Here is a 27,567-nt window from a genome sequence, read left to right as displayed (position 1 = left end):
GTGGGTGAGGGGAGATAGCTGTCTTATCCAGGAAACTCATTTGGAGGCACAGGATTACCAGATGCTTCCCAGGTCAATATTTTTCCTCTGGCCTGACCAAGAGAGGAAGGATGGACATCCTGTTCTCGAGCTCCTTCACGAGGACGATCGAGAAAAGTGGTGGAGATCAAGGGCTGGCTATTGGGCCTGCCTATCAGGGTTGGCGAGCTTCCGCTCATGATTGTGACTATCTAATCACCAAATCATAACTAGGATTGGTTCCTGAAACAAGCAGTTCTGGAAATAATGGAGACTCCCGACCAAGCAATCTTCATAGGTGGGAAACCAACCTAGTAATGAACAACAGACTAGTCAAATCTAGGCGGCCCTTTGGTGAAACTGGGCTTCTCTCCAGAGAGAGTAAAGAATGGTTACAAGCGCAGGTATTGGGTGACCTGTGGAGGTGGGACAACCAAACACTAGAAACTATACATACTACACCTCTTCTCACAGAACCTATGCCCACAATGATAATTTCCTGGGATATATTTGGGACAAATCTAGAGTCCGAAAGGGTCACCATAGATCCCCAGGCACTTTCTGATCACGCCCCACAGGGTCTTTCACTCCACTTATTGACCATTGGGCTGCAGGCAGTTCATTGGGGGCTTTGAGATGCTCTCTTACTACGGCCCAATATGTTCCAAAAGCTGGCTCATACCATGACAGACTCCCTAGCCATCAATGACACTGGAAACACACCCAAAGCCTCCCATGGGGAAAAATGTAAGGTAGCGATGACAGGGGAGATCATTGCTATCTTCAGTTCTGGAAATAAATTGTGAAAATAAAAAAGCGCAGGACCAGAGGGTGGGTTAAGGAATTAGAAACTGTACACAAATGCATTGCACATCTCAGATATGATAGCAGTTAGAGGGTGCAAGCTCACAACTGTGACAGGATAGGGCAGCACAAATTTTACAACATGGAGAGAGATGTGACAGACTGCTAGCTCACAGACTGTGAGCTAAGTGCCAGGTATAGCGGGTCAAGGCACTCCACAACCCAGATGGCTCTACAGTGACGATGGACATCGACGATGTGGCTTCCTTTAGGGGTCACTATAAGGCCCTCTATGACTCCCAAGATTTCAGGGAGGCAAATAGCCCAGAATACATCCAAGTCACGCCCTACTCAAGGTTGACCGCCTTGAAAGCTGAAGTATTAGAAAAACCTATCCGTTTAGAGGAAGTGATATCTGCTATTGATCTTCTGAAGACATTCAAATCTCCAGGTCTAAACAGCTTCACCTCCTTGTTTAAAGGTTTTTCTGCCAAGTCCTGGCACCAGTAGTCACCGGGCTGTATAACTCCCTTGCAGAGGTGGGGATGCTCCTGTGATTTATGCTTCTGGCGTCCATATCAGTGCTCCCGCAATGGGCAAGGACAATCAACAGTGTAGCTCATAGTGCCCCATTTCCTTGATGAACGTCAACACAAAACTGTTCACAGGTGTCTTAGCAGCACGCCTTAACCCTCTAATGCTATTCCTAATACACCCTGACCAAGCAGGCTTCATTCCCTACAGGCAATCAGGGCTAACATTAAGAGAGCACTTTAGCCTAGACAAGGCCACATGTTACAAGCTGGAGATGATGCTTTTGGCAGTTGACGCAGAGAAGGCCTTCGACCAAGCGCCCTGGCCTTATCTCCTCACACTCTGCAATACTTTGGTTTTGGGCACAGATTCTGTAGCTGGATGCAAAGTGGCTATAATGCACCACAGGTGCTGATAAAGGTCAATGGCATTGCATATGACCTTGTTCCTATTCTTAGGGGGATTTACCAGGGGTGCCCACTGACCCCTCTACTGTTTGCTCTCTACATGGAGCAAATGGCACAGATAATCTGAGATTAATGACAAATCATGGGGTTCCCTTTGGTGCAGATGACCACGTTTTCATCCTGTATGTGGATGTTGTCTTTGTCGCTTAAGACAACCCTCCACATTCCCAGACAGCTGTTCTGAAGGAACTACAATTCTGGGTGAGTGAAAAAATTGGTTTAAAATGAACCTTCAGAAATCACAGGCACTCAACCTCTCGGTCTTACAAACCCACCAATTGCAATTGGCTACCAAATACCCACTGGTTTGGTCCTCATCTTCCATATCTTACCTAAAGATGCAAATAGCACCCTTGATTGCCAAAACAGTAGCAGTGAACTACTGCACGCTGCTCCATCAGGTCAAATCTGCCTTATCCAAATGGAAACATTACCATCTCTCATGGCTGGGCTGCATCGCAGGTCTGAAGATCACAGTGCTCCCTAAGGACCTTTATCTATTCCATGCACTCCCTCTTACGCCCACAGGGCACCCTCAAATCATACAGGCAGAACTCTTGTGCTTTGTATGGAACAGCCGATGCCCTTGCATGCACAGGACCTAGCTTCTTGTCCCTTGATGGAGGGTGGTCTGTGAATCCCCAATCTAATTAAAAATCATGAGACCCCACAGCTTTGCTTTCTCATGGAATGGCAACAAAATGAGATGGAGAAACACTGGTGTTATATGGACTGTACGATAGTTGGGACACCTACGTGGAAGACCCCATGGTTGCCCTGAAAACACAGGCTAGGGCTACTCTATGTCTCCCCAGTCACAAGGGCCATGTTCGCAATGTGGGACTGAGTGGTGTCAAGGAGTGGACTGATGACTTTTCCATCTCCAGTGACTGCCGTATTGGACAATCGGGTCTTCACCCCAGGTCTACACCCCACAGTAGCCTTCGCTGCTGGCAGAAAACTGAGTGCAGATTGTTAGGGAATTTCTTCTATGGGATGGGATCATCCCATATGATTGCCTTAGGGCAGACTATGGATTCCCAGAGACTGAACGTCTCTGCTACCTCAAGGTTCAACAGAGGTTTTTGCAGCCATCAATGAGGAGAGGTTCACAGAGGGCACCTACCTCTTTTGAGAAATGGCTTATGTTGAAAATGGAAAATAAGCACCTAATAACAGAACCCTACATGTTCGTCTTATGAGCTTCTATGAAAGAGAAGTCCCAAGCCCATCTGTGCTGGGAACATGGAATCAAATGTCCCTTCAGACTTAAGGAATGGGAGGAAATATACTGCTGTGAGCACCAAACAGCATGCAACATTGTGAGCTTTAAAACTGCCACCAGTGTTGCCTCATATTGGTACTTCACCCTCACTAGGCTCATAAGATGAACCCCACATGCTGCGAGTCTTGGTGGCAAAGTTGTGAAGCACTGAGCACACCACTACATCTTCTGCGGTCCTGTAACAAACTAACAAATTAAACTGGTGTTAGGAAGACATTTTAATGGAGATTGACACACATATGGACACACAACTACCTCAGTTTGCAGCATACACAATTCTGGGTCTATCCAACCCCCCTCACATACCTGTTAAAATCTAGGAGGGAGTACTACGAATGTTTGGCATTAGAGTAGCACTGCAGGCCTGTTAAACCTGAGAGACATAGAGTGGTCTTTCCCCCCAACATTTTGCCTACCACCCCGCCTTTGTCACTGCATTCTTTCTGGCTTTAGGACTCTGTGCATTTTACCACTGCTAAAGTGTGCTTACGTGATTGTGCTCTCTCTCCTAAACATGATCATATTGGCTTTCCCCAATTGCCATATTTAGTCAGGGCCTGTAAATTAAATGCTACTAGTGGGCTTACAGCACTGATTGTGCCACCCACTTTAGTAGCCTATTAACCATGTCCTAGGCCTACCATTGCAGAGCCTCTGTGAGCAGTTTACTGTGCCATGTCGGCTTGGCAAATTAAACCTTTTGCTAGGCTCTGACATTCCCTTTTTATAACTCTAAGTCACCCCTAAGATAGGCACTGGAAACCCAAAGGGCAGGATGCAATGTATTTGAAAGGCAGGACGTGTATTTTGATGTTTTACATGCCCTAATAGTGAAAAACTCCCAAAGCCATTTTTCACTACTGCAAGGCCTATCTCCCCCATAGGATAACATTGGATTTGCCTTATTACATATTATACATGTAATTCACAATTTGGAAGAGTTAAACTTTTTGAGTTTGGTGTCTTTGGAGTCACAATTTAAAATCAAAACTTATGGTAATTTCTGAAAATGCCACATTTAGAAAGTTGGCATTTTCTTACCTTGACCATTAGGTGCCTGCTGCTTGTCCCTGATCACTTGTCTAGGGTGGATGACAGCTGGGCTTTGAGTAGTCTCCCAAGACATCCACACACAACTGGAGCTTAGTTGTGAGCTGATGGGCCATCCTGGCAGGATGGGAGGGAGGAGCAAGCCACAGCCTCCCTTATACCTGAATAGGCTTTGTCCTGTCCCCACACAAAGGGCTGCATAACCCCCATTAGTAAGTCTGGAGCCAGGGCAGGAAGTTCTGGACCTCTGTGCATTTCAAAGGCCTGTCTTTGGTGCCTCCTCTACTTCAAAAGACCCAACTTGGTATAAGTAATGGACCTCTGACACCACACTTCTGGACCTGTGACTACTCTGCCAGGAAGGACAGCTGTGTTTCTGAAAGACTGCTACTCTGCTTGACTGCTGCTTTGCTGGACTCCTGCCTTGTTGTTCTGCCCTGCTGCCTGCTGCTTCCTTATCGGGTGAGAAGGACTAACCTTACATCGCTTTGACCCAGAGTGACTCCAAGGACTAGCTGGCTGACCTCCTGATCCAAAGTCTCAGGGACATAAGAGACTTACAACCACCCTGCTCCTGGAGTCTGCATTCTGTGTGTCTGCTCTGCCCAGTAGTGCCACCCCTGTCTTGGGCCCTTGAAAGTGGGCCCAAGGTGCTTCCTCCAGATGAACCAACGTACCCTCTGGTGAGGAAATAGAATCAAAGCATTGCTGCAGTTGTGAGAACAGAATCAACGCATCACCATTACTGCGTGGGTCTGTACCAACACAACAAAACTTGCATCGCCACTGCACCTCGCATCTTGGGACCAGCGCATTGCCTTCGGAACTGCCACCATGAAGCTTTTCCTGGTGCAAGGTCCTCACTTTCTGTCATCTGCAACCTCGAGGACAATGCAAAAAACTCTGCATTGCAGCCTCTGTGCTCATTGGAACTCGCGCATTGCCTCAAACTGATCTTCAACACTGTTATTCACATCGCAAACCCTGGCGCCTAGATCCTCAACATCGATGCAACAGGACCTCACACCACAGCCTCGCCGCATCTCAGACCTGATTCATCGTCGTGGCTGTGGGGTGCAGAATTGACGCATCATCTCTATTGAGTAGTTCGGAACTGACGCAAAGCTCTGCAACCAGGATTTAATGTACTTTGGTTCATTGGACCTAACTGGGTCCCTGTAGCTGGCCAGCGCTCCATCGCAGTCAGCCTGAACTTTGACTTTGTCCAGGTCCGGCATGGTCAGACGCTTCTGGTTGGTGCTTCTTGCTTTTAGGTGCTTTTTTACAGTTTATTCCTTGAAAATCCATAACTCAAGATCTACTTTTTGGATTTTTGTTGTTTTGGTTCTATTTTATTAATTACATTTTGCTCTATTTCCCAACCTGGTGTGGAATCTTTTTGTTCGGTGTTTTTACTGTTTTACTGTTTGAAGTGTTGCACAAATACCTTACACATTGTGTGTAAGTTAAGCCTGACTGCTATGTGCAAAGCTACCAGAGGGTGAACACAGGTTAAATTAGGGTTTGCCTGTGCCTTAACCTGACTAAGATTGTGGTTGTTACTTGACCAGGGCTTACATCCCAGTCAACCAACAACCGTGATTGCTGCTTGACCAGGGCTTAAACCCTAGTCAACCACCAACCCAATTTCTAACAAGTCCATTCTTGGATTTTGGAGTATCCCCAGAATCCCCACACATACAGCATGGCTACATAGCTTGTGGTGTACCCTAGGCACGGAAAAACTCACCTTGGCTGCAGAACATCGCTCAGAGGCATTTCAGCAGCTGTGGAGCCCTTTTATCTCCCTGCTCTGCACAGAGTTTAATGAATTGACCAGTCTTAGCTACTTGTGAGCCCTCTTTCTTTTTCCTGGCGAGCAGGCCTGTCCTCCAGGACTAACTCCTCTGACGATATGATAGCTGGATGGGTGGGATAAGTACTACACTTACTAGCAGACTAGTGCATGGCCAAGGGCACATGTTTTTTCTCCATAAAGTACATATGAGTCCGAGAGGGAAGGAGGAGGGAGAAGAGGGTTTTGATGCACCACGCTTGTTTTTCTGACCTTTTTGTCCAGTGTATTGCTATGTAATAGATGCTAGGCTTGTCTGGCCCCAATATGACCTAAGAATATGGCTCATTTTTTATGTTATTCTGTACTATAACTAATAAAACAGATTTGAACCATGAATAGTTGCCTCCAACATGAGTGGTGATTGCCAGAACAGATACAAGCAATATGGAGTTAGTTTATTTGTCCAGTGCCTCCATTGCCACTAAGTACTAAAGTCACATAGCCTTGTCAAATGCATACTTAAGCTATGACTTTCAGCTACCTGTCAAAATCATCGATAATGTTTACAAGAGAGTAAAATCCAAGGCATAGTGAGCACTGAGATCTGGGTGTTGCCGAAAACATCCGAAACCACCTCAAATCCTTCAGTATCTTGTAGAATCATAGACCTATGTTATTTGAATTATAGCTCCCTACCACATAAGCCCTAAAAACTGCCTGAAAATGTTTCTTAGACCCACAAAGAGATGTCATGTTCTGGTTTGATTTATTGTTCATTATTTTACCGTCTTTTAAGAAAGTAAAGATCTATTCTCTGTATTTGAGTTACAACCCGACTAACAGCTCATGGACTAAACTTTAACTGCTTACCTAGATATTCATGCAGAGACAACTGCCCAAATTAAGTGACTTGATGAACCAATTAGAGTGTGTGCATATACCAGACCCCATGATGCCAGTGGTAAACTAGAGCAGTCTCGTGGATGTTGCACATAACCAAGGATGTTTCCACAGAAACCACAGAAAATGCCTAGACCCTTATATTGTTTTATCGAGATTTTTCAGAGTCTAACACTTTGAATTAGGGTTGACCTGTTGCTCTTGCAATTTTGGAAATGTATATTAAGGTAATAACAACTATGCATGCTCAGTACCTGTAAACTTTCCACCGTTGAATGTCATTGGAAATCCAGATGCCCCACCAGCAAAATCGCTCATCATCAGGTCAACATTCTGTGGAAGTTTCCCACCATTGGGTCTCGTACAGTCAACTGTATTCAGTATTTTATGGCCTGTGGTGAATGTAAGTGTGATATTTTAGAGAAATCGAATGAAATAAGAAATATTTAGTTACTGTTTGAGTTGATGTCAGTTATCTTGAAACTTGTTTCCCTTTGGTAAGCACAATAACCTGCAATGCAAGAAGTACTTGTCTATCTACTGATGGATACAATGCAATGGCGTTCAGTATTTTTCTTTAAAAAGGGAAATCTGCCACGTACTGGTTTATCTCACAAGGCCACCAAGATTTTATAACGCAGTGGGTTTAAAAAAATCTAAAATATAAACCCAAGCTGTGTGTAATCAAGATCTAACTGGATACTGTCAGGCATTAACTGATCATAAAGGCGCTTGAAGCACAAGGTCACTCTATTCCAGAAGTTGCTTTGTGGGGACCTTTGTTCCTTGAAATCGTATTTCTTTTCTTTTAATGACCAATGGCCGTGAAAAAATGGAAATAGACGTACTTGTGTACATAAATCTGAATTACACATAATAAACGTGCATAACATAAGATACAGTCACAATGCAAGGAATATCTAAGTTTCACTTGCAAAGGTGGCCTCCACATATTATGCATACTTTGTCTACCCAATGAATTCCCTGGCACTGATAGTGCTTACCGCCATGGATTTCATGGCGGTTCCAACCGCAGGAAATCCACGGCGGTAAGCCAGGTCAAAGTACCGCCGGCGGTATAGTGACGGCCGCCGGGCTGGAGACCCACGTCTCCAGCCTGGCGGTTGGAATGGAGAACCGGCGGATGACCATGGCGGTAACCGCCATGGTCATAATACAAAACAAAAGACCGCTAGCCTGTTGGCGGTCTTACCGCCGCTTCTCCGCCTTCCGCCTGGGTCATAATGACCCCTTATATGCATAGAGACCTTCTTGGAGAGTAAGTTAATTCAAGGATAAATATTCTTGACAGTGAAATATTTTTTTTTCATTTCCCTCATTTCCTTACCACTGGTAGGAAGAATCTATATGTTGTGGTACGCCACTAACGAATAATTAGGGAAAATAGACGCAAGCATTGTTTGTGAATCACATATCATTTCTTCATAACTTTTGCAAGACATGCATTTTGGTTTTTCAATATGACTGTTGTGAAAGAATAATCCATTTGTAACTCATTGTATAACACACACTTGTACCTTGTATCCAAAGTGTTAGCAATTTCTTTGGGAATTGTTCCTAGATATGTAAAGAAAAATATCTGAGAATGCTATATTTAGTCAACATCTTTGAGTCATTGTCATGGGGATTACATTATATGTGCGAATGAGAAATTTATGTGCGGAAATGTAGTTTGAATCCACATGGAATATAAAACAATTTTTTGCATTAAATGCTATTGTTATGTTATAAGGATCAAACAAACCAGCACCATACAGTGTTACACTGTGGTCACAAAACAGTACATCTTCAACCATTTAGTGACCCTCATATTGTAGAATCCCGTAATATATGAGGGCAAACAGGAAAACAAGAGTGCAAATTGTGACTTTAGAGTACTTGTATCTTGGCGCTGTGGAAAGTGGCAGCAGATTTCCAGAAAGGGGGTTAAATATACATCCTGAAGCTGGGGGACTGCTCTGTAGCCCCCAAGGGAGTCTCTGGGGAGGCAATAGTATCCGAAATCCGCATATCTGAGGGTACATCCTGGTCTGTAGTCTGGTCCGAATAGGCCCTCAGAGGTCCCCAGATAACCTCTAATCTAGATGTCGGGGGCTGCATACTTGAATAAATATCACTGAGTATTACAATGTGTTGGATCCTTTATCCAGTTCTGTGTGCATGGGACACTGCCACTTCCCCAGCACAGCGTGATCCTTCTTTTTGCTACCAGTAAAGCAATCTCTGAGTAACTGCCCACCCCTTTTGGTAATGAATTTCCAATCCCAGAAGGGCTATGAGCAGAGTGAGATCGAACTGTACATCAATCATACCTGCAAGGGTGTAGGCCAGCTCCCCCCCATAGGGAGTATATGATAGGGCATTCCCAAACCATGGGGGTCATTACAACATTGGCGGTAAAAGACGCTTTTCTCCGTTTAGAAGACCACCAACACACCGCCGCAGCAGCGGAATTCCGCCACGGTCATTATGACCCACAGCTCGGAATCTGCCAAAATGTAGACACCCACACAAGTCCGCCACACCAAAGGTCAGTGATAAACTGGCGAAAACAAAACCTCCACCGTCAGCAGTACGCCCACACTATCACGACCCACTAATCCACGCAGCGGTCTTTCAACTGCGGTATTCCATTGGCGGTACACACCGCTGCGCTCAAAATACACACACATTTACAAAACACTACCACAATGGATAATTCCAAATACACACACCTGAAATACATACACACACCACTCCCACACAACCAACACAATATAAAACACCTACCCACATCACCCACAAACCCCCTACGCCCAAAAATTCAGAAAGAAGGCCAGAGAGAGTCACCACATTCTACAAACAAGCATCCACAGGCACACAACACCATCTCCCACATTACATCCACGTACCTCACACAACACACCACTACATATCCCCCACACATCACAACAAACACCCCCCCACACATCACCCACACCACCCCATGGCACCACAAAGACACCCCAGGTTCTCTGCGGAGGAGCTCAGGGTCATGGTGGAGGAAATCATCCGGGTAGAGCCACAGCTATTCGGAGCACAGGTGCAACACACCTCCATAGCTCGGAAGATGGAGCTATGGCGAAGAATAGTGGACAGGGTAAACGCAGTAGGACAGCACCCAAGAAATAGGGATGACATCAGGAAGAGGTGGAATGACCTTCGGGGGAAGGTGCTTTCTGTGGTCTCAAGACACCACCTTGCGGTTCAGAGGACTGGCGGCAGACCCCCACCTCCTCCCCCACAACTAACAACATGGGAGGAGCAAGTCTTGGCTATTTTGCATCCTGAGGGCCTCATAGGAGTAGCTGGAGGAATGGACTCTGGTAAGTCAAATCTTTAATACTATATCCCCCACCCTACCTGCATGCCATCACATACCCCCACCCTCGCCCTCACCTCATCACTCCAACTCCTCACAAATTTCCCAATGTCACAAACCACCCATCCCAACACAAAGCCCTGCATGCAACAACAAAGCATGGACACCCCTCACCAAAGCATGGCCACTGCACATACCCATACACCCCCCTAATCCACCATCACACAAGGTCCCACACAGGAATGCAAGCAGTGGGGTACACTGGGGGGTTCACCCACCCATTGCACACCATGGCACACAGAGATGCAATAATCATGCCTTTACACCCCTGCAGGACTCCTACCCAACGTCACCGGACAGGAGGGTCCAGACATGTCAACACCACCAACAGAAGAGGCCCACAGTGATGACAGCAGCTCTGTCCAACTGGATCTAGACAACCTGCCCAGCCCATCTGGGACCTCGGGACAGTCGGATCCCCTCACACAGTCACAAGCCACCACAGAGCTTCCCCCTCTGGAAACACCAGTTCAGCACCCACCCAGCTGGCCCATACCTCTGTCCCCAGGACACGTCAAGCAGCAGAGTGTCCACCACTACAGGGAACCCAGGCTATCCCACCACCCCAACAACAACAGGAACCTGGGGGCAGTGGCAGTGGGCACACCGTTCAGGGGACAGAGGCCCAGGGAAACAGGGGAACTGGGAGGGCTGCTGTGCGACAGGGGGAGGACAGGCCAAGGGAACCCACTCTCCATGAGGCCCTCTCCTCCATCATGGGAGCCTACCATCATTCCCAGGAGAAGATTGTGAATGGTACTGGCTAAGTTTCAGGAGACCCAGCGGCTGCAGGAGGAACAGTATTTGGGGTTCAGGGAGGAACTCAGATCCATCAATTCCACCCTGGGCACCATCGTAGGGGTGCTGAAGGAAGTCCTCAACACCAGGAGGGACACTGTGGCACAACAAGGGGCCCCTGACACTAGCCTTGACGATGAACTGCCCACCACCTCTACCGGTGCTAGTGGACAGGATACACCGCCACAGGACCACCACCACCACACCAGCACCCCACCACCTGCAGATGGAGAACCACCCCGCAAACGGTCCCTGAGATCCAGGACAAAGACAGAAAACAATGCCAAGACCCCCGCCAAGAAATGAGACCACCCTGAATGTCATCCTTTTGTCCCACCTTGTCACCCTGTCCATCCTCAAACTGCCCCAGCTCTAATTCCTATGCCCCTTTGGACAATGTACCTGTGAGACTAATAGACTGGACTATGCCATGGACATTCCTCCACCATCACCCCTCACCAGTTTACAACACCCTCAAATATTGAGCACTTAAATAAACTCCATTAAAGCACAAAACAATCTGGATTCTGTCTGTGATTTCGAATTAGTGTATTAGCAAGTACAGTGACAAAATGCTCTTTCAATTGGAATGTCAACATACCTATGTCACACAGCTGTAGTCCATGAGGAAACAAAGCAGATGTCACACAGTGGGACCCACATCTGTGAAATCGTAAGGGAAAGTGACAACTCAGTGACCATACACTGGATGAAAAGGACAGACAGTAGAGAGGTAATAGTGTTAAAGTACAAGTAGTAGGCAAGTTTGTCTTCCTACCTGTGTCTCACTGGAAGTATTGCAGGATCACAGAGTTCCTGTTATCGATGTCCTCTTCTTCTGCTTCCTCGTCTTCGCTGTCCACAGGTTCCACAGCTGCCACAACACCTCCATCTGGACCATCCTCCTGCAGAAAAGGCACCTGTCGTCGCAAAGCCAAGTTGTGAAGCATACAGCAGGCCACGATGATCTGGCACACCTTCTTTGGTGAGTAGAAGAGGGAACCACCTGTCAAATGGAGGCACTGGAACCTGGCCTTCAGGAGGCCGAAGTTCTTCTCTATGATCCTCCTAGTTCGCCCATGGGCCTCATTGTAGCGTTCCTCTGCCCATGTCCTGGGATTCCTCACAGGGGTTAGTAGCCATGACAGGTTGGGATAACCAGAGTCACCTGCAAATGGCGAGGGACAACTGTTAGACACACACTAACACTTAGGGATATCCTCAGACCCAGACAACTATTCCCACTGATTTGGTTCCAGGTGCTCACCTAGTAGCCACACACGGTGCCTCTGGAGTTGTCCCATCACATAAGGGATGCTGGTATTCCACAGGATGTAAGCGTCATGCACTGAGCCAGGGAATTTGGCTATACATGGGAGATGTACTGGTCTGCCAAACACACCATCTGCACATTCATCTAATGGTAACTCTTCCGGTTTCTGTACACCTGTTCACTCCTGCGGGGGGTACCAAGGCCACATGTGTCCCATCAATGGCACCTATGATGTTGGGGATATGTCCCAGGGCATAGAAGTCACCTTTCACTGTTGGCAAATACTCCATCTGAGGGGAAACGATGTAGCTCGGCATGTGATTCAGCAGGGCAGACAACACTCTGGAAAACATAGGCTGGGACATCCCTGATGCTATGGCCAATTTTGTTTGAAAAGACCCACTTGCAAGGAAATGGAGTACTAACAGCACCTGCACTTGAGGGGGGATTGCTGTGAGATGGCGGATAGCTGACATCAGGTCTGGCTCCAACTGGGCACACAGTTCCAGGATTGTGGCACAATCAAGCCTGTTGGTGATGATTACCTGTCTTTCCTCCATTGTCGACAGGTCCACCAGCGGTCTGTACACCGGAGGATGCTGCCATCTCCTCACATGTCCCAGCTGATGGTGCCTATGCAGGACAACACCGAGCACAGAGTCAACCAACTCAGAGGTACGTAAACACAGCTTACTCAGAAAACTATTCATAAACCGAAATTTGCCTGTATGAGTGTTTAGCCAAGACCTAGGTATGTGTGACGCAGTTAAAAATAAAGCCATGTGGGCCCCTGAAATGGCGGCTGCCTGACCTGTAAAGTGGGACAATGGGATGCGAGGTAACTGCGCTGGCGTTGTACACCGTCGCGGTAGGCAGTCGAAGACCTCAGCACAGTTCTGCATTGGTTAACATTGGACCCTATGGGTCCCAAGAGCCAATGATGATGTACGCTGGCGGTGACGGTACGCACCACCGCGGACGTGACCGCCATTTTCTATCTGTTCAATCACTCGATACCTGATCTTCGACAGGAGAGGAGCTACACTGCAAGTGCTGCTGTGACCTCAGTCTGGAAGAGACAATGGCTCGTGCGGCTGGGGAAAGGGCCCCTGCCTTCACCACGGAGGAGTTGGATAAACTCGTGGATGGGGTCCTCCCCCAGTACACGCTACTCTACGGTCCTCCAGACAAACAGGTAAGTACACTGGGAGCATGCTGTATGGGCAATGCCTGTGTGGAGTGGTGTGGATCAAAGATGGGGGGGTGAATGAGGTGTGCATGAAACGACGGTGAGTGCATGTGCCACATGCCAAGGGCAGGGATGCAGGCCAATGACTGTGATGGTGCAGTTGGTAATAACTTCTCTTTTTCCCCTGTACAATTCCTGTAGGTCAGCACCCACCAGAAGAAGGATATTTGGCGTACCATCGCCAAGGACGTCCGGACCCTGGGGGTCTACCACAGACGGAGCACCCACTAACGGAAAAGATGGGAGGACATTCGCCGCTGGAGCAAGAAGATGGCGGAGGCCCAGCTGTGGATGGCCTCCCAACTTGGGAAGGGTGCCCGTCGCACCATGACCCCCCTCATGTTCAGGATCCTGGCGGTGGGGTATCCGGAGTTGGATGGGCGCTTGAGGGCATCACAGCAACAACAAGGGGGTGAGTACACTCTCATTCTGCTGATTCAGCGCGCAGTGGAGGTGTCTGTGTGGGGGAGGTGGGCTGTGGGTTTCCCTAGGCCATGGCGAGTTTACTAGTCTCCTTTTTCAGGCAGACCCTGTGGCACCCCACCCCACCTGGGTAAAGTGCCAACAACACCTAGTCAGGCTCCTGTGACATCCATGTGTGCAGATATCGGCCATAGCCTTGTAGGCCATGTCCCAGGGATTGAATAGTGGACCCCAACTGCACAGCGTAGTGCAGGGGGCTTCTGTGTCTGTCGTGTCCGCCAACGGTAGCGGTAATGCATGCACTCAACATGTCTTTCTTCTGTCTCCCCCCCTTTTTGTTGTCTCCCTGTACTTGTGTGCATTAGCATCATCAGGCGGAGTAGCAGTGGCAACGGAACAGGAGGGAGCTGCATCCCACATGGCCCTGGAGGGCAACACTACGGGGTCTGATTTCACCAGTGGGACGGAGGGCGAGGGGAGCTCCACGGCAGGGACAGGAGCTGACACCAGTGATACGGACTCCTCCTCTGATGGGAGCTCCCTTGCGGTGGCGGGCTCATCTGTGCCCCGCATCTACAAGTACAGCCGCCAACCCCCCTCCAGCACCGCCCTCCCAGCAGCCCCTCAGCCTTTGCCCGTGCCCACTCACCCAGGAGGGTGGGCATCACCTTCGCCCCAAGCACCTCAGGCCCTGCCCCAGTCACCCCTGCTGCCCTCAGTGAGGAGGCCATTGACCTCCTCAGGTCCCTCACTGTTGGGCAGTCTACCAGTTCGAACACCATCCAGGGTCTAGAAAGGCAGTTGCAACAAACCAATGTATTCCTGGAGGGCATTCATTCTGGTCAGGCAGCCCTTCAGCAAGCTTTTTAGACTCTGGCCTCAGCACTGGTGGCAGCCATTGCCCCTGTCTCTAGCCTCTCCCCTCCAACTCCCTCCTCCCAGACCCATACCCCTGTACCTCAGCCTATCCCAAGCACACCATCAGACCAGCATGCACACACCTCAACACACAAAGGAAGCTCAAGAAAACATAAGCACCACACATCCCACAGGCACTCATGCAAGCATCACACACATGCAGACATACCAACATCCACTGCCTCCACTGTGTCCCCCTCCTCCTCGTCTCCCTCATCCCTCCCAGTCTCGTCTCCACTCACACCTGCATGCACTACATCTTCAGCCACTATGTCCATCACCAGCACACCCACCACCACACCCCACTCACGTGCAGTCACCACCCCCACCACCATTCACACATCCCGTGTCCTTTCCCAGTGTGTCTGTGAGCCCACCTCCCAAGGTACACAAACGCAGCCACACACCCACCCAACAGCCATCCACCTGACGACAGCCTCCAGCCCATGCACCTTCACCCAAACTCAGCAAACGTACACCTCCTACAACCACTACCTCTTCCTCCACTCCCAAACCCCCTCCAGCTACCCGTCCCAGTGTTCCTAAGAAACTTTTCCTGGCCAGCCTTGACCTCTTTCCCTCACCTCCCCCACCCCGTCAGTCTCCTAGGGCCCGACTCTCTAGGTCCCAACCTAGCACCTCAGCCACAACATCGGCGGGACCAGTGGTGCCAGTAGTCACCGGATTATGGAGTGCACCAGGCAGCAGGGCAGCCAGTGTGGCAAGGAGCCACAGCACGGACAGTCCCCCACCTGTCAAGCATCAAAAGTTGGCCAGTGCCCGGCGGGAGAGGGGGAAGACAACAGCCACCCAAGCTGCTCCCAGGGGTACAGGTGGGAGTGTGGAATCAGCTGCAACACTTTCCAAGGTGGGGAAGGGGCACAAGAAAACCGGCAAGTCTGGGAAGATCAGCACGGCGGAGAAGACTGCCAGCAGCCCCGCTGCCCAGGAGGCAACCGCCAGCAGCCGCACTGCCCCAGACAGGACCACCAGCAGCAGCCCCGCTGCCCATGGGGCGACCGCCAGCAGCCCCACTGCCCAGGACAGGACCACCAGCAGCAACCCCGCTGCCCAGGAGGCAACCGCCAGCAGCCACACTGCCCAGGACAGGACCGCCAGAAGCAGCCCCGCTGCCCAGGAGGCGACCGCCAGCAGCCACACTGCCCAGGATAGGACCGCCAGCAGCAGCCCCGCTGCCCCAGGCACAACCACCAGCAGTCACACTGCCCAGGACAGGACCACCAGCAGCAGCCCCGCTGCCCAAGAGGCGACCGCCAACAGCCACACTGCCCAGGACAGGACCGCCAGCAGCACCCAAGCTGCCCCAGACAGGACCGCCAGCAGCCCCACTGCCCAGGACAGGACCGCCAGCAGGAGCCCCGCTGCCCAGGAGGCGACCGCCAGCAGCCACACTGCCCCAGACAGGACCGCCAGCAGCAGCCCCGCTGCCCAGGAGGCGACCGCCAGCAGCCCCACTACCCAGGACAGGACCGCCAGCAGCAACCCCGCTGCCCAGGAGGCAACTGCTAGCACCAACACTGCCCAGGACAGGACCGCCAGCAGCAGCCCCGCTGCCCAGGAGGCAACCGCCAGCAGCCACACTGCCCAGGACAGGACCACCAGCAGCAGCCCCGCTGCCCAGGAGGCAACCGCAAGCAGCCACTCTGGCCAGGACAGGACCGCTAGCAGCAGCCCCGCTGCCCCAGACAGGACCACCAGCAGCCACACTGCCCAGGACAGGACCGCCAGCAGCAGCCCCGCTGCCCAGGAGGCGACCGGCAGCAGCCACACTGCCCAGGACGGGACCGCCAGCAGCAGCCGGCTGGCCAGGAGGCGACCGCCAGCAGCCACACTGCCCCAGACAGGACCGCCAGCAGCAGCCCCGCTGCCCAGGAGGCAATCGCCAGCAGCACCACTGCCCAGAACAGGACCGCCAGCAGCAACCCCACTGCCCAGGAGGCAACTGCCAGCACTCACACTGCCCAGGACAGGACCGCCAGCAGCAGCTCCGCTGCCCAGGATGCAACCGCAAGCAGCCACACTGCCCAGGACAGGACCACCAGCAGCAGCCCCGCTGCCCCAGACAGGACCGCCAGCAGACACACTGCCCAGGACAGGACTGCCAGCAGCAGCCCCGCTGCCCAGGAGGTTTACCGCCAGCAGCCACACTGCCCAGGACAGGACCGCCAGCAGCAGCCCGCTGCCCAGGAAGCGACCGCCAGCAGCCACACTGCCCAGGACAGGACCGCCAGCAGCAACCCCGCTGCCCAGGAGGTGACCGCCAGCAGCCACACTGCCCAGGACAGAACCGCCAGCAGCAGCCCCGCTGCCCAGGAGGCGACCGCTAGCAGTCACACTACCCAGGACAGGACTGCTAGCAGCAGCCCCGCTGCACCAGACAGGACCGCCAGCAACTGAACCGCTGGCAAAGACACCGACCGCCACAAGCACCGCTGCCAAGGACACCGCCGCCACAAGCACCGCTGCCAAGGAAACTGCTGCAACAAGCACCGCTGCCAAGGACATCAACGCAACAAGCACCACAGTCCCATGAGCGCCAAAAGCTCTGACGCTACTGAGGCCGCCATGAGCAGGATGAAGCACTCTGGGCACAAGGCACCCTCCAGAACCAGTGGAGATTTACATCCACTACCTCTGTCCTTGGCAGGATGAAGCACTCTGGGCACAAGGCCCCCTCCAGAACCAGTGGAGAAAGGCATCCACTTCCTCTGTCCTTGGCAGGATGAAGCACTCTGGGCACAAGGCCCCCTCTAGAACCAGTGGAGATTTACATCCACTACCTCTGTCCTTGGCACGATGAAGCACTCTGGGCACAAGGCCCCCTCCAGAACCAGTGGAGAAAGGCATCCACTTGAGAGACTGTGGTTTTGCACTCCCCAGGATTGAACAGTGGGCAAACCACCCACTGTAGAGACTTGAGAGACTCTGGCTTTGCACTCCCCAGGATTGAACAGTGGGCATGGGGCCCCTCGTGGATTTGGCGTCATGCACTCAACCGGCTGAGGCACCCACCCTTTCCGTTCCCCCTGAGGTGCCTGTTTTGTTTCTATCTGATGCCCCTGCAGTGTTCTCGCCGTCTTGTACAGGTATCTTGTGTGGGCCTAGCCCATGCATTTTGGACCCAGTGGTCCACGGACTGAAATGGTGGAATACCTTGGACTTATATTATTGGTGTATATAATTGTTAATAGTGTATGTATATTTTTTGAACACTGAATTTTAATATACTACAATCGTTCACCTCATTTCCTTTTGTCTGTGCATTCTTCCGGGGGGGTTGGGGGTGTTACTGTAATGTCTCATGCTGTATTAGTGTCTGTGTTGTAGTGGGTGGGGTGGGGGTGGGGTGTTGCGTGTGTTTCATTCTTTTTTCCCGCCCCCTCCCTGTGTTGTAGGTGCAGTACTCACTGTGGTCTTCGCCACCGGCGTTCGTACTCCTGGTAGAGGAGCAAGAAGATGAAGGCTGGTAAAATGTGGAGCTCTGGTTCCATGGCGTCCTGGTTCCTCGTGGGGTGTGCAGAGGTGAGCGTTTTACCTTCGAAGTCCTGTTTCCGCCGTGCTTTTGTTTGCGGTGAATCCACTCCGGAAAAGATGGTGGATTAGACTGTTGTAATCCTGTGGGCGGTACATTGTCCTCCGCCTGTCTGTTGGCGGTGACCGCCGCTGTGTTTGTTTGTACCGCCATGGCGGTCAGAGTGTTAAAGTGGCTGTCTATGTTGGCGGTTTCCGCCACAGTTGTAATTCCATTTCTTTTACTGCCGGCCTGTTGGCGGTCTTACCGCCGCTTTAACACCGACCGCCAGGGTTGTAATGACCACCCATGTGTATGAAATTGGCCTGCTCCTGAAATCATCACTTGCATCTGTTTGATCGTGAATGAGGGGATGGGGTGGAGGGATTATTCTTGCTTGTTGAACAGGTGTGGAATACAGCTGGTGTGGAAATTTGAAATGGGTCTGTTTGTGTTTAAGATTTATTGAGACCAGTTTGATTTGCATGCAACAGTAGGTCCATTGGAGTGCAGTTACTTCAGTTCCCGTAGCTCTAAGTCATGTATTCCGCAAGCAGTTGTGGACTTCAGTGCATGAGGAGGGGCATGCTTTATACAGTTGTGGCACCCACCTAGCAGACTCTGCCATATGTATAATCAGGGTCAGAGGGGGGGAACTCTTTGGGTTCCTCCATGGGGGTCCTGACTGTGTGTCACAACCTCATACATAAGAACCGGTCTAGGAGGTGAGGGAACTTGCCATATGTAAGTTAATCCCAGTGTCACAAACTGGTCTCGGATGTACAGATCTCCTAGTTTTTTTGCACACAACTGAGTTAGGATGCTCTGCAATAATTTGTCTGTCGCTTGTGGTAGCAACTGGTTGCATGGAAGGGGTATTTGTTGGTGAATAAAGTGTGGAATAGCCAAGCCGGCGACTGGGACTTCGAAAGCCCCAAAAGGTTGTCATAATACATTTTATTTCTTGTGGGTTTCTAGGAAGGCCAACTACGAGCAGGGTTTGAGCAGTACATCTCCCACTTGGTCACGCTCAGGATGTCAGTACCAAAGTCATGCCACTAGGTAGTGAAGTTCAAAAGCTTTGCCATATGGTAGTGTTAGTATGTTCCAGATAATGCAGGGTTGCTGTCCAGCATGATTAGTTTAATCAGGGCGTTATAAAGCGTATTCAAGAAGGTCTTGGGGAGTGGAATGGGGATATTCAGAAAGAGGCAGAAAAAACAGGGGAGGACAGCCATCTTAATAATGGCTACCCTGCATGCCAGTAGTAGGGGAACTTAATCCAGCGCTCCACCTGTGACTCAAATCGATCTGCTACTTGGCAAACGTTTTATCCAAACATAGTATCCTTCTTTCGATTAAGGGTTATGCCGAGGAATCTGACTAAGGTCAGCAAAGTTAAAAAGGTGTATAGTTTCATTTTTCCTGGTGGATCACTACAAAGCCTGTAAATAAAACCATTTACTTTTCAGCAGAGACTAATATACAATTATTCAGAAAATAAAGTCTTTTGATCCTGGTAATTCCACAAATTATCTCTTTAAATAGTTAAACAGCTCCTGCAAATTCTGCAATTTGCTAAATTATAAGTGAAGCAGTTGGGTGAATTATCTGCATAATTTGTGGAAAGTCCACATTTCCTAACTCCAGAGAAATTCAATTGTAATGTAAATTACTTGTTCTATTTTTTCGGTGATGGACATCCACTACAGAAGCAGTTGTTAGTAATTCCCTGACATTCAGTTATATAATAGACAGAAAGTGCATAAAATCTTAAGAGTTGTGGATGTAAGACACAGAATGACCCCAGGATGGTGCTTTGGAATGCAGTAAGGCAGGCATAAGAGGAGGTTCTGGCCATGAGCTTCATAGGAGCTTAGGAACATTACAGAGTAGTATGGGCTGAAGATTTTCCCTCACCAATTACTTGGAGAGAGATCACCTGCAAGCTCTTGAGGCTAGAGAAAGTCCTGCAGCAGACACGTTGGTGGTTAACTGGAATAGTGCCACACTTGAGGATCTGTGTTTGGCATTATGGTCACAGATTCGATTTCTGGTGTGTTCACTCAACCAACCATTGAAAAATTGCGTATCATTGATGTGGGTATTAGTAAACATCTGACATACTGGCGCTACAAAACTGACTGCTCACTGTGCGCTTTCAAACACATCTGGGAGCATACTTATGGCCTGGTTTGCGTTGCTCTTTCACCATGCAACGTGGTGCAAGAGCAACAGAAACCTTAAGTGAGATTTGTAAAGCCACGCAAAGGCACCATGTGTGGTCCTGCATGGCTTCATAAATCTCAAGTAATGTAACACAGCGCAACTCGTTACATTACTCTGAGACAAGGAGGCGTTTCCATGGGTGTTGAGTGGGTGTTCCCATGCAGCATCCATGGATTTTAATGCATTCCCAGATTTGCAAGAACTTGTAAACCTAGGAATGTGCCAACAAGATATGCCTCACCAAGAGAGACATAACAATTAGCAATATCTATATTTCTCTTTTTTTTTAAATCGTGCTATGTGTGCTGCATTATGCAGGAAATATAGAAAGAGGAAAAAGCCTCTCAGGATTGTTTTTGTGCAGGAAGGTGTCCCTTCCTGCACAATAACAATCCTGCATGCATTGCAGGCACCCTTGCACAATAGTGCAAGAGTGCCTACGTTGGCTCGAGGCCCTCAAAGAGCCGCCAGCTCAGGGGGAAAGGACAGGAATGCACTGTATTGGTTCAATATTACACACTCCTGCCCTTTCCATGTAATGCAGTGCAGCACAGCAAGGTGACTTTGTAGGAAAGTACCCTCTTTCTATCATGGTTACCCCCACATTTGGCCTGTTTGTGAGTGTGTGTCAGTGTGTTTTTACTGTGTCACTGGGATCCTGCTAGCCAGGACCCCAGGGCTCATAGATAAAAACCTATATGTCAATGTGTTTTGCCTGTCTCACTGGGATCCTGCTAGCCAGGACCCCAGTGCTCATAGTTTGTGGCCTAATGTGTATGCTTGTGTAGTGCCTAACTGTGTCACTGAGGCTCTGCTAATCAGAACCTCAGTGCTTATGCTCTCTCTGCTTTTACATTTGTCACTGTAGGCCAGTGACTCCACTTACCAATTTCAGTTGGCATACTAGACCCCCCTTATAAGTCCCCAGTATATGGTACCTGGGTACCCAGGGCATTGGGGTTCCAGGAGATCCATATGGGCTGCAGCATTTCTTTTGCCACCCATAGGGAGCTCAGACAAACCCTTACACAGGACTGCCATTGCAGCCTGCGTGAAATAGTCCACACACTATTTCACAGCTATTTTTCACTGCACTTAAGTAACTTATAAGTCACCTATATGTCTAACCTTCACTTGCTGAAGGTTAGGTGCAAAGTTACTAAGTGTGAGGGCACCCTTGAACTAGCAAATGTGCCCCCACATAGTTCAGGGCCATTTTCCCAGACTTTGTGAGGGCGGGGATGCCATTACATGCTTGCACCACATATAGGTCAATACCTATCTGTAGCTTCACAATGGTACCTCCGAATACGGCCACGTAACATGTCTAAAATCATGGAATTGTCCACCCATTCCAAATCTGGTATTTGGGAGCCAATTCCATGCATCCTGTGGGCTCTACCATGGAGCCCCAGTACTGCCAAACCAGCTCTCTGAGGCTTGCACTGTAGCTACAGCTGCTGCCACCTCACAGACAGGGTTCTGCCCTCCTGGGGTCTGGTCATCCCAGTCCCAGGGAGGCAGAACAAAGTATTTCCTCTGAGAGCAGGGTGTTACACCCTCTCCCTTTGGAAATAGGTGCTACAGGCTGGGAGGGGTAGCCTCCCCCGCCTCTGGAAATGCTTTGAAGGGCACAGATGGTGCCCTCCTTGGATAAACCAGTCTACACCGGTTCATGGACCCCATCTCCCCTGCTCTTGAGGGAAACTGGACAAAGGAAAGGGGAGTGACCACTCCCCTGTCCATCACCACCCAGGGGTGGTGCCCAGAGCTCCTCCAGTGTGTCCCAGACTTCAGCCATCTTGCTTTGCAAGGTGTGGGGGCACTCTGGAGGGCTCTGAGTGGCCAGTGCCAGCAGGTGACATCAAAGACCCCTCCTGATAGGTCTATACCTGATAAGGTAGCCAATCCCCTTCTTAGGGCTATTTAGGGTCTCTCCTGTGGGTTCTCTTCAGATTCTGCTTGCAAGTTTCCTTCAGGAATCCTCTGCAACATCTTCAGCATCCTCTGACCTCAGATCAACCGCAGCCTGCTCCACGAAATGCTGTAACTGCAACAAAGTGTCTACAAGAGACACTTTTCTTCAGCAACCTCAGTTCCAAGTCAGCAACTGCAACAGTTTCCATGGTGTGCATGCACTGGGGACTCCCTGTCTTCATCCTGCACCAGCACGGCCCAAGAAATCTCCCATGGAGGGACGGAGTCACTACCCTGCTCCAAGCAGGCACCTTCCAATGCGACGACTGGTACCCTGGGACGCCTCTCATGGCAATGAGTGTGCTCTTAAGGACACAGTGGGTGGATATCATCAACATAGACTGTCCTGACGTCCTGCTGACGCAATTTGGAGGAGATAAGACCTTGCCTTTCTCAAGAACGACGGTACCCCTATGTTTCGTGTCTTCTTCGGCTCCTGAGGCCTCTGTGCACTCTTCGCAAAATTCCTTCATGCACATCCTGGCCCAGGTCCCCAGCACTCCACCCTGTGATGCTCAACTCGTTGAGTTGTTCTCCAGCAGCATGGGACCTACTTTTGTTGTGCTGCATCAACTACATTTTGCACCTCCTTTGAACCCAAATCCTGTGGCTTCTGGGGGTGCTGGCTGGTATCCCGAGGGCTCTCTAAAGTGCTGAGAGCCTCCTCTTCCTCCTCACATAGAGTTGAGGCCCCCAGGTCCCTCCTGGGTCCATCCAGCGTCATTCTGATGAAAAACATACTTTTGTCGTAGCCAATGCTTGTTGATGCCTTCCAACACGAAATCCCATCTGCAACAATCTTCACGCCGTGGGACATCTTTAGCATTACACAAGAACCCACTGGCATCTTCATAGGGTGCATTTCTGCAGTCTTCTAATAACCAGGGACTCTTCTTTTGCACCCTCATCTGGGTTGGCAGGGGCTCCTGTCCTTCCTGGAACTTCCTTTGATGTCTGGACTTGGTCCCCTTCCTTTGCAGGTCTTCAGGTCCAATAATCCAGCAGTTGTTCTTTGCAGACTTGGTTGGCTGCTGCAAAATCCCAAAAACGAGGTGTAGTGTGTCCTAAGGAAACTTGCAGTACTTTACTCCTGCTTTTCTGGGCTCTGGGGGGGTAATGTACTTACTGTATTCTTACTCTCCCAGTGATTCTTCACACACTACACTTGTCTAGGGGGTAGTTCGTGACTCACATTCCACTTTTTTAGTATATGGTTTGTGTTGCCCCTAGACCTATTTTCTCCCATTGCATTCTATAGGATTTCGTACTGTTTGCATTGTTCTATGACTATTTACTAGTCTAATTTTGGTGTCTAGTGTATATATTATGTATACTACTTACCTCCAGAAGGAGTATTGTCTCTAAGATATTTTTGGTACTGTGTCACCCAAATAAATACCTTAATTTTTTTGTAACACTGCGTATTGTCTTTACTTGTGTATAAGTACTGTGTAATTATAAGTTGTATTGCATGAGCTTTGTCTGTCTCCATGTTCAGCCTAAGCTGCTTTGCTATAGCTACCTCTATCAGCCTAAGCTACCAAGGTACCCACTACAAACCAAGCCAGCTTCCTACAGACTTGCTGTGCTACACTGCACCACAAAGCCGATAAATATGGACCCTGATGTGTTATAAGAATAAAGGGAGTGGAACACCTGCAATTTCACCGGAAATTGTTACATTGTGGAATCTGTGAATGTCTGAAATGGTCAGTACATTAGGTTGTTGGTGAAACAATAGTTACTTAGTGAGGTGGTGTGGGGGACAAAGCAGCACCTACCAGCTTTTACCCTAAAATGCTGCAGCCACAGATCCGTAGCCCTGCAGCTTCACTTTGTGATTTTATGATATATCACTTGGACTAAGGTAAGGGTTCATTATACAAGGGAGAGAAACATTTGCTCAGTGTTTCGTTTGACTGTTAGAATAACGCCCAACGATGTTACAGAACATGAAAAATATCATAACCAGATAAACGTGAGAAGTACTAACGAATAGGATTTTAATCTCCAAAAGAGGTATACTGTTTAATGTTAAAAATATTTTCATAATCTTGTACGCAAATGGATTAGGAGGCTGTAACCTCACCTTTGTATTCTACAATGATGCATGTGTCCATTTCAGGATGTACCCCGTCCATCAGAATCATGAACCTTAGATTCTTATCCACCTACAATGAAATGGAATATCAGATGTTATATCATGGCGCATTAAAATATGTTGTGCCAATATGGTTATTAAATCAATTCAACTATTTTACACACCTGCCCATCCTGTTATTCAGTTCTAAACGAGACAGCAGGCACTGGGCAAGTTATGAAGAGAGAGAGATTGAGACCCAGGGATTTAAAAAGTAACGAACCTCCAAGCCCAAACATAACCAGGAAATGAGAAGTGACCTTGCAGTCTGTGAAGTTTTGATCAAGGGTTCTATAAACTGAGTCATGATGAAAAGCGGCAATATGTCCTCACAGTTGATGGTATTACAACAGTCATGGTATACATATGAATAATCTACATCATCGTGATTGTAGAGTTCAAGAGTCTTTGCTAACGTACTATTGATTGAAACATGTTAATTTACACTAAGGGAGATGATGGTTAGTAAATAAAGGGTGATTCATTAAGGAGTTCAGTAGGACAAGTTAAACACATATAGGAATTACCATTCAAATGCTGTTGAGGTAAAATTACAGGAGAGAAAAGGAACAATAGAAAGCACTAAGGTTTTATTCACACCTTAAGACTCAGTTTAAGTACATTATATAACAACCAAGACGCGGAATACCCTCAAGACATTGAAACTAGTTAGATTAGTCAGCACGAGCCATGGCAGCAATAGCACTTTGACAATCTTTAAACCATAATTCCTGATTTGGGCTAATTTAACCACAAATTAGCTCTAGTAAGAAATATAGGGAAAACAATAAGAAGTGTGTATGTATGATTTCCAGTCAATGTGTCCCAGTGGTCTGCCTTACAGAGCATAATATCTACCTTCTTGCCAGAAACATGCCTTATAAAAGATACTTGAGGCGACAGTCGATTTATGCGGTCAATAATACCTCATCCTGTAGAAACAAACCCACTAAACGGGGGCTTATTTACAATGAAGACAAAATAAACGGTCTTGATGCACAGTGATTTTTCTTCCACCGTGTGGGAGCCACTACACATTATTCCTGGCCAGGTATGCCATTCATTACTTGAAGTACCTGGGTACTGGGCATAAACAGGTAACTTGGAAAGCTTGTCTTAAATGGGATGAGACTTCCAACATATACTGACCTGGCACTCCTCCGGCGGATGTGCTGCCAGGTCAGAGGTTTCCAATGACAGAGCCAGCTGAGGCTCCACCATCTGTAACATATATATATATATATATATATATATATATATATATATATATATATATACATATATATATACACACATAGATAGATAGACATGTTACCATTTTGCATTAATCCTTCATCAATTATTCATGGATATCATATGCCCAAATTAGAAGTGGTTGCAAATAAAAATCCAACTGTACTCCTGCTCTAATGTAAAAGTCCACCAGAAGTTCACTAAGCACCACTTTACAAGCATACAAACAGATGAAAAATATGGAATGAAAATAACATTAAGAAAGCACAAAATAAGCCAACATATGTTGTAGAATTAACCAAAAGTTTTGACATGTGCCCTCTACTGCAGTCATACACCATTTCGAATCAAGATCACAAATTCCTCAAAAATATAAGAAAAAATATTTGCCACATAGGGCCTGATGGGAATGAATAAAAACTGATCTATGACTATGGCATCTTCCAAACCCAACAGGAAAAATGCTGCAACTGGAATTCCCACTTCCCTATTTTTTAAGCTGCAGCCACAGAATAAAATATTAGGTAAGTGCCAAGTGTCTTGACAGGTCAGTGACAAGTATTCTGTGCTTCACATCTGAGAAAGACTGCAACAAGTATGTCACTGGAAAACTTACATCTTAGTAACAACGGTGTTTGTCTCTGTTCATACCTTATGAACATAGACTAGACTGTACACATCCGGAGTAATAAGGTTACAGGTCTCTACCTCTCTCATGCACAAGCATGGTGCTATGGACCTTATTATGATGGTGGTTGTCTCAAGTTCTTCACATTCAAAGGAGAGAGAGAAAAGCAACATGTGCTCCTCACACATGTCCTACCCAACACAAATGCATGTCCACAGAAATTGGGGAATGGGTTTTCGTTAGGAGGTTTCACTTAGTATTGGACTCCTTAGGCATCCCAGTTATCCAAAGAATTTGAAAACAACACCTCACCCACAATTTCATTGTGACATGCTTCATCATTAGAGTCTTCTGAGTAGGGTAATACCACCCAAGTGGACTCAACCTTTGAAGAGAGTTCCTTATAAAATTCTTGTATCTGAATAATCACAGGGAACCAGTTCATTTAAAAATACCTTCGGGTGCACACTAAATATTTCTCTTTTGTTCTGAGGCTACCATGGGTATGGTTGAAAAGACACATTTCGGGATGTTTCCTGAAATACAATATTTCAGACATCCATTATTTCTCTGCTAACATGTTTTAGCTGTCTTATTTTGCCCATATGGTTCGCTGACTTTCTTCAGGGCTATAAAGATGGGCGCCTATCCAGTTAATGTAGTTTTAGATGCAGAAAATATGATCTATAAGGTTCCCCTACACACTGGCTTGGTTGGTCCTGGGGACAAAATAGTAGTGAATGTACACCTTGTCGCGTAGGCTCTCATTATTCTAATGAGACTACTAGATTTTGAGCAGAAAGATCGTCCACAGTGTGGGAGACTGAGTCTGACCCACAGTGGGTGACACCTGTCGCTTCAAATCCGGGTTTTGCTCCGGCTAACTAGCA

At 48.5% G+C, this 27,567-nt stretch overlaps 1 protein-coding gene across 1 annotated transcript in view; it reads right to left on the bottom strand.

Moving 5' to 3' along the window:
- LOC138269580 (cytidine monophosphate-N-acetylneuraminic acid hydroxylase-like) overlaps positions 1-27,567 on the bottom strand; it is a 680,173-nt gene that overhangs the window by 260,930 nt on the left and 391,676 nt on the right. The window contains exons 7-8 of the mRNA XM_069218806.1: positions 24,766-24,847; positions 7,111-7,248 (exon numbers count right to left, since the gene is read on the bottom strand). Of these exons, the coding sequence (XP_069074907.1) occupies positions 7,111-7,248; positions 24,766-24,847 (220 nt within the window). The remainder of the gene's footprint in view (positions 1-7,110; positions 7,249-24,765; positions 24,848-27,567) is intronic.

This window comes from Pleurodeles waltl, chromosome 2_1 (genome assembly GCF_031143425.1).
Source record: "Pleurodeles waltl isolate 20211129_DDA chromosome 2_1, aPleWal1.hap1.20221129, whole genome shotgun sequence".
Taxonomy (NCBI): domain Eukaryota; kingdom Metazoa; phylum Chordata; class Amphibia; order Caudata; family Salamandridae; genus Pleurodeles; species Pleurodeles waltl.
The sequence above is the reverse complement of the archived record's forward strand: the minus strand, read 5'-3'. Positions and strand labels throughout refer to the sequence as shown.